Source organism: Myotis lucifugus, unplaced genomic scaffold, assembly GCF_000147115.1.
Source record: "Myotis lucifugus unplaced genomic scaffold, Myoluc2.0 scaffold_34, whole genome shotgun sequence".
In the NCBI taxonomy this organism is placed as follows: domain Eukaryota; kingdom Metazoa; phylum Chordata; class Mammalia; order Chiroptera; family Vespertilionidae; genus Myotis; species Myotis lucifugus.
This window is the reverse complement of record NW_005871082.1, coordinates 3,665,428-3,673,425: the sequence shown is the minus strand read 5'-3', so window position 1 is coordinate 3,673,425 and position 7,998 is coordinate 3,665,428. Positions and strand designations below refer to the sequence as shown.

At 37.0% G+C, this 7,998-nt stretch overlaps 1 protein-coding gene across 1 annotated transcript in view; it reads right to left on the bottom strand.

Moving 5' to 3' along the window:
• The window catches only part of TSHR (thyroid stimulating hormone receptor), a 100,185-nt gene that overhangs the window by 46,665 nt on the left and 45,522 nt on the right, over positions 1-7,998 (bottom strand). Inside the window, exons 2-3 of the mRNA XM_006086971.3 lie at positions 5,316-5,387; positions 1,020-1,094 (exon numbers count right to left, since the gene is read on the bottom strand). Of these exons, the coding sequence (XP_006087033.1) occupies positions 1,020-1,094; positions 5,316-5,387 (147 nt within the window). The remainder of the gene's footprint in view (positions 1-1,019; positions 1,095-5,315; positions 5,388-7,998) is intronic.

Below are 7,998 nucleotides of genomic sequence, written 5' to 3'. Positions count from 1 at the left end.
AGTGCTTGCCCACAAAAGGCATTCAGTAATTGGTAGCTATTAGGAGCAAAACAGCAACCGTCTATATCAGTGGTTCTCAACCTGTGGGTTGCCAACCTGTGGGTCGCGACCCTTTGGGGGTCGAACAACCCTTTCACAGGGGTCGCCTAAGACCATCAGAAAACACATATATAATTACATATTGTTTTTGTGATTAATCACTATGCTTTAATTATGTTCAATTTGTAACAATGAAAATACATCCTGCATATCAGATATTTACATTACGATTCATAACAGTAGCAAAATTACAGTTATGAAGTAGCAACAAAAATAATTTTATGGTTGGGAGTCACCACAACATGAGGAACTGTATTAAAGGGTCGCGACATTAGGAAGGTTGAGAACCGCTGGTCTATATGCTATTGACTTCGTTATAGAAGAAATGAAATAGAAGATGGAATTGACCTGTGTTTCATTTTACAGGTATAAATCTTTATCTGATACACACTTTTGGATCCAAATATTATCCCAGCTGAAGTTTAAAACTCAGGAAAAAAATTGGTTTATTTCCACTTAGAACCCTCAATAACTTACAAAGCAACCTGCCAGTCTTGTAATTTTCTCTTGCCAATCCTCAATGTCTTTTACCAATTGTTAACTGATATATAATGGCCTGGCTATCAAGTTACCCCAAACAAAGTGGCTAAAATAACAATCATTTTATTACAGCTCAAGTTTGTGGATTAGGATTTCAGGCAGTGCTTAACTGGGCTATTCTTCTGTTCCATGTGCGATCCACTGGGATTACTGGTTGACATTCAGCTGGTGTCTGGATTATTCTGGTGGGTTCAATGCCTGAGGGTTGCTAGAAGGCTAGGCTCAGGTGGGCCCTTCTGCATCATCATGTAACCTAAGGACCTCCCCATATGGTCTTCCCATCAGCCATACTTGGAATGTCACTGCTGTCTGGAACCCCCAAATTAGCAATCAAGAGTGGCAGTAACTTGGGTCTATGCTCCACTTTTCATTGTACTTACATGTGCGTCATTTTACTCAAATTGTAGAAGGAATGTGATTCTAGCCGCTGCAGAGTTGTATCTATGGATAAGTAGCTGAAAATCACAAAAATATAAGACGAAGTAAAAAGTTAGTAGGGTTGTGAACTCCAAGAATACTGTTTTGATGTAACATCTTTGTCATGGGCTTCCCAGATCATAAAACATATGCAAACCTCATGGTTTCTCCCTAATTATGTTATAATTAGTTACTACTATTTTTAGATCCTGTGACACCTGAAAGTTTCCCAATACATGAAGTCCTATTGACCTTTCAGGTTTCATTTAACTGATACTTCTTTTAGAAGCTTTTCCCAAATTTCCTGATTGGTTCAAATTTACTGTAATATATCCTCATATTACCATGAATTCCTTTCCCTAATTATCACAGAGCAACTTGGCAACTCTTAGGATGATATTTGATTTGTGTTGTCTCATTACACTGAAAATTCTCTGAAATGGAGAACCATGTTGATTTCTGGTGGCCGCTGAATCTTGAGTCCCTATCACAGTGCTTGACATGTAGTAGATTCCCAATAAATATGTATTAAGTGAATGAATGAATAGGTGAGTTGCTCAAAAGAGCACAACACGAAAGACATGGAAAAAATGAATGAGACATTTTTAATGGAGTACCTAATAGTATGGAATTAGAGAGGTAGTTTCAAAGAAGATGAAGCGAAATCCACATTGCTAGTGGAACATTCCAGAGGGTGGTGACTACATATTATCTCTACTTCTATTCTTGATTTTGATGAAGTTGAAAATTTAAAGTTTGTTTTGAACTTCGGGAGCAAAAGATAAATAAAAGTTTTTAAGTACTAAAGTGGGGGAAAGAGAAACGTCTATCTATAAGAATACATAAGGAATGACATTTCAAATAATCTCCTCAAATTCCATCTTGTAATGAGAATGACTAACACAGCCAAATTCAGTGATTGATTTTTATTGAGAGTCATTTCTATGACATTTGGGAAAATTAACAATTGACAGATGATGTCCACATGTAGCCCTAGTGAAGATTCTCAACTCTGGCCATACAATTGAACTATCTGGAAGGTTTTTATAACACAGATATGTCTAAAACTTGGTCCAGGACAATTAAGTAACTGTTTCTGAGGGATGGGACAAACACTTTTATTATATAAAGCTTTTCAGAGGACTCTAATGTGTAGGCATGGTTGAGAACCACTGGTGTATACTGAATCTGTCAGTAAAATATTTTCATTAACACAATGTTATTAAGAAGACCTCTGACTGTTACATTTGAGTTTTTACCATGGTTATTGTGAATATTCTAAAGGTCCTGTGATTTTTGTTTTGTATGGCCTATTCTGTAAACAGTTATCCTTTTGATTTATCAGGTCTCCTAAGATATTGCCACTTGTGGATAACGTTACATAAATTATTTTGATCCAAATATCATCTCTAAAACATAGAGAAAGCAATAGGAGATGTTGAAAAGGATTAATTTATTGTGTAGAGATTGTGGGGATTTATAATGGATAAAGCTGAGCAATCTGAAAGACAAGATTAATTTTGAAGGCTGCGAACTTGTTCATCTAACTTTGCATCATATCCATTTGCTCCAAATTTTCTCTTGACTTTGTTAGTTCAGAAGTGCAGAGCTTTCTCAAGGTTTTATTGGGGGAGCCAACTTGTAGGAACCATTTATCAGAAGGATGAAAGGAGTGATTCTCTACTTGCTAATCCCATTTTTATAACCAGGAAAACTCAGATCCTACTTCTTCCTCAAATTTTTTCTTACCATTTAAGTCTTATGTAATCACTAGGGTGAACATAACATTTATCATCCAAAATAGGATATTTTTGTGAGTTAAAACAGGGTGCTAATAGTATGCCAGAATACTAGGTGAGAATTTGTACTGTCCCAGGAAAACCTACCTAGGGTCTCCTTGGTGATCTCTCTGTTGCCCCCTAGATATATCTTTGATGATTATTCATGTATGATGTATGTGTGTGTGCTTTCATTCAACAAATTACCAAACAGACATGTTCCCTAGCTTCCAGAAACTCACAGCAATGGGAGGTACAGGCAGGTAAATGGGATTAACATATAGGGTGATAAATGCTTTGATGGGGTTCAGGACACACTTAACCCAGACTGGAGAATCTAGCACAGTCTCCCTGGAGGAGTCTTCAGCAAGACCTTTAAATATCTCAGTCAACCTGCTTTCTTTAATTGCTCATCACGTTCATTTCAAACCTTTTCAAATTTCTAACTCTGCCAGCTCTACCCTCAATATTAGTACATACTCTTTTTATTTTTTTAAATTTATTTTATGGTTGAGAGTATGCTCTTTTAATAATTCATAGAAAAGAAAGAAACCTTGAGATAAGGATTTCTTGAATTCCCTTCCAATAAGCCTATTAATTTACCTGCACCTGCCCCATCTCCTATTATTACTTTCTTATTGCATTGTAAAAAGTCACCATCTTTGGTAGAAGGTCAATCCCTCTCCTTGGTGCTCTTAAAAATTGTTCTTTCTTCACTTTATTTTAGCCTCTCCCTCTCTACTGACTCCTTTCCCTGTTCCCAGTTACAAATACCTGATCATGATTCTCAAGTCTAGTGTCCACCCAGATCTTATCCTTAAGAACCCCAACATACCCACTTCTAGTCCTCCTTACTCGGCTTTTTTTTCTTTTTACCATATCTGCAAATTCCTTCTAAATTAGTATATATATATTTGTTATGTTTTTGATTCATTGTCTGTCTCCTTCCATTCAAATGCAAGCTCCACAGGGGCACAGATCTTTGTCCGTTTGTTCCCTGGTATAGGTCTATCTTAGGACAACAATTGGCACATAATATGGACTGAATAAATATTTCCTGAATGAATGAATGAAAAAATTATGTCCTAATGTCTACTTCAATGTGCCAAAGGCACCTCAAATGTCATATGCCCCAAAATGAATTCCTAACTTACCGCCTGCATCTCCACAGCAAATGTACGGAAAACTTCTCTATCTTGGCAAATATGCTCATCAACCACACTGGTGTCCGAGTCAGAAATTGAATGAAATTCTTCTCCATCTCCCTCCCCTTCCAAATCAATCAACTTTCTAATTTATTATGTATTCCTATTTATTTCTCAAATCTGGTCACTTTTTCTTTATTCCCAAATAACCACACTCATTCAGTTCTCCAGCTCCTCTTCCCCAGGGCCCTGACTCAACCTCCTCACTGGCTTCCTGTCTTCAGTCTTGCTCCACTTCTACTCTTGTCCACAGCACAGTCAAGGGAAGGTTTCTAGAACATCTGATCTGTCACTTCCCTATTGTAACCATTCAGTGGCTTGGCCTTAGGGAAGATTTCAAACTCCTTCCAATGATTCTCAGGCCCTGCTTACCTCTTCCCAATCTTATTTTTCTCTACTGCTCCTTCCCAGCCTCAAGAAGTTTAGTTTAATTTTACAGACAGCCAAGGCTTTTCTCTTCTTCTTGGAACTCTCTTCCTACTTATTTTTTATTCAATTATTTGCAGATTGCAAATTAGGTGCCATTTCCTCTAGGAAGCCTTCCCTGACTACTCCCCACCATCCAGGTAATACACCTCCCATATGAGTCTCCACAGACAAGGGAAGACACAGAATAGGCAATTGTATAAGGGAGATGAGGGAAAAGGAAGAGCTGTAGGGGAATTTGAAGTTTTTAGCTTACAAGCTGTTAAAAGGAGGAGTAGGGAAGGAGCAGTTTAGGGGAAGATGAAGAGTTTATTTTGGGATATACTGAGTGTGTCCTGCTTGTGGGACATCAAGGTGATGATATTGGGAAGGAAGGTTGTAATGCAGGCCTGAGCTTTTAAGAACAGGTCAGGACTGGAGATACTCACGTAGGAATTAGTTATATTAGGTAATAGTGAAATCAGACATCATTGGCTACATTTATGGCAAAATGTAAGCATTCGTACCAGTGGTAAAAAGTGAGTCAAGAATCGGCAATTAGGATAGATCAATTATAGACAGAGAAATCTGTTGATGGGAGAGATTCCCAGCTAAGATTTTGCCACATCCCAAGATATATTAAAATACATTAAGAATTATTAAACGTTCAAGACCAAATGAATTAAAATTTATTTTAGCTTTAAAAAATCATTTAGGAATTAGGGAATGGAGATGTAGCAAAACAAAATAAACATTTCAAACATAAAAATTTCATATACATTGCATATGTAGATTATTTTTCTGGACAGAGCACATTTGGAACATAGCATGTCACAATTGCAAACTTTTTTATATTAAAAAAATGACTTACATCCTGGAAATATTGGGCAGATTTGAAAATGCATGACTGGGAATGGTTTTCAGATGAGTCTCTGTAAACTTCCTATAAAAATAAGTTACACAATTAAAATTTTATTCATTGGACTTTTCTAATAACTCATCTTAATTATACAAAACACATTACTAGAGGCATGATGGTTCTTACAATATGTATTTCATCTTATATAATAAAAAAATTAATACACAATGAAAAAACAAAATACAATTTTTTCTCAACAAAACAAGAATTAAGAGTGAGAATCAAATGTAGAAAATAAATCTTTAAACTTCATCTCTGAATTAGCAGTAAACTGATATGCTGTGTCTAACATCATATTCAGTTTGTTAACTAAAGGGCAACGTCATATATTCATAAGTTTATCAGGACTACAGAATTCATATCATGCACTTGTCAATGGAAATGTCTTGGAATGCCATTAGAATATTAAGGGTAACTAGAGGCCTGGTGCAAGGATTCATGCACTGGTGGGTTCCCTTGGCCTTGCCTGCACCCTCTCGCAATCCAGGACCCCTCAGGGAATGTCGGAGGCCCAGTGAACGGATTCAGCCCAATCCCCACAGGCCAGGCTGAGGGATTCATGTACCGGGCCTCTAGTATGCATGTAAGATCTTTGGTTAATCTCTTCCCACCCTCTCCCCTCCCCACTTCTCTCTGAGATTCATCAGTCTGTTCCATGTTTCCATGCCTGTGCGTTGAGCGTCTGCCCCCTGGTGGTCAGTGCACATCACAGCTACTGGTCAAACGGTTGTATGGTCAAACAGTCACTTAGGCTTTTTAATATATATATATTAACACTTGGATTGCGGGAAACGAGTTAAGTCGGCTCGCGTGAATTGCGCGTACTCTGCGGGAGCCGTCTTAACTCGGTTCATATAGATTTGCGGTGGAGTGCGGGAAACGTGTAAACTCGGGCCGATTGTAACTGCGTATTACCAAATATTTGTTTGTTTGCCGTTCACAAAGATACCTACCTGTGTATGCGAACCGTTTCATACCCATTGGAGTAATAGGTATCATAAAAATCCCTTGTAAGTAGAGAACACTTTATGGCGCTGGTCGAGTACAATACCGTTAGGGTACCAATGTATTGTTTTCTCATTTTATAACCGATATCCCTGGATATCTCACCATGCAAAGAGAATAGTTATTGAGAAATACTTCTTGTGTCCGGACGTCTTTAGTTTTGAGTTTTGTGAATATTATTACGTGTTTAAATATTTAAATATATTGTGATAAAGACATTCATATAGAATTTTTTAACCAAATAAAATAAAATCATTCCGCAAAGTGTTCGCATAATAATTATTTTTTTATATCAGATATCTATCGGAGTACCGCTATTTTCAGTTAGTATTATTTTTATTTGCTTTAACCTAGAATGTCGCAGCATTCAGACTATAGTGATGATGAGTTTTGTGCAGACAAGTTGTCCAATTATTCTTGTGATAGCGATCTTGAAAATGCGAGTACAAGTGATGAAGATTCTAGTGATGATGAAGTAATGGTGCGTCCCAGGACATTGAGGCGACGAAGAATTTCGAGCTCCAGCTCTGACTCAGAGTCAGATATAGAAGGCGGGAGAGAAGAATGGTCGCATGTTGATAATCCACCGGTCTTAGAAGATTTTTTAGGGCATCAAGGATTAAACACAGATGCTGTTATAAATAATATAGAAGATGCCGTGAAATTATTTATCGGAGATGATTTTTTTTGAATTTCTTGTAGAGGAGTCAAACAGGTATTATAATCAAAATAGGAATAATTTCAAACTTTCAAAAAAAAGCCTAAAGTGGAAAGATATAACCCCTCAAGAGATGAAGTTTTTAGGGTTAATTGTTCTCATGGGACAGGTGCGCAAAGATAGAAGAGATGACTATTGGACCACGGAGCCATGGACGGAGACGCCATATTTTGGTAAAACGATGACGAGAGACAGGTTCCGACAGATATGGAAAGCTTGGCACTTCAATAATAATGCGGATATCGTAAATGAATCAGATAGACTTTGCAAAGTGAGACCAGTACTAGATTATTTTGTGCCTAAATTTATAAATATTTACAAACCTCATCAGCAATTATCACTAGATGAAGGGATCGTACCTTGGAGGGGAAGATTATTCTTTAGGGGATATAATGCTGGCAAGATCGTTAAATATGGAATATTGGTTCGTTTGTTGTGCGAAAGTGATACAGGATATATCTGTAACATGGAAATTTATTGCGGCGAAGGAAAGCGATTATTGGAAACGATACAAACAGTAGTGTCTCCATACACTGATTCGTGGTACCATATATATATGGACAATTATTATAATAGCGTCGCAAATTGTGAAGCACTTATGAAAAACAAATTCAGAATATGTGGAACAATCCGGAAAAATCGAGGTATACCTAAAGATTTTCAAACAATTTCTTTGAAAAAAGGTGAAACAAAATTTATAAGGAAAAATGATATATTGTTACAAGTGTGGCAATCAAAAAAGCCTGTATACCTGATTTCTTCGATTCATTCTGCGGAGATGGAAGAAAGTCAGAATATTGACAGAACATCAAAAAAGAAAATTGTCAAACCGAATGCACTCATTGACTACAATAAACATATGAAAGGTGTTGACCGGGCCGACCAATACCTTTCATATTATTCGATATTGCG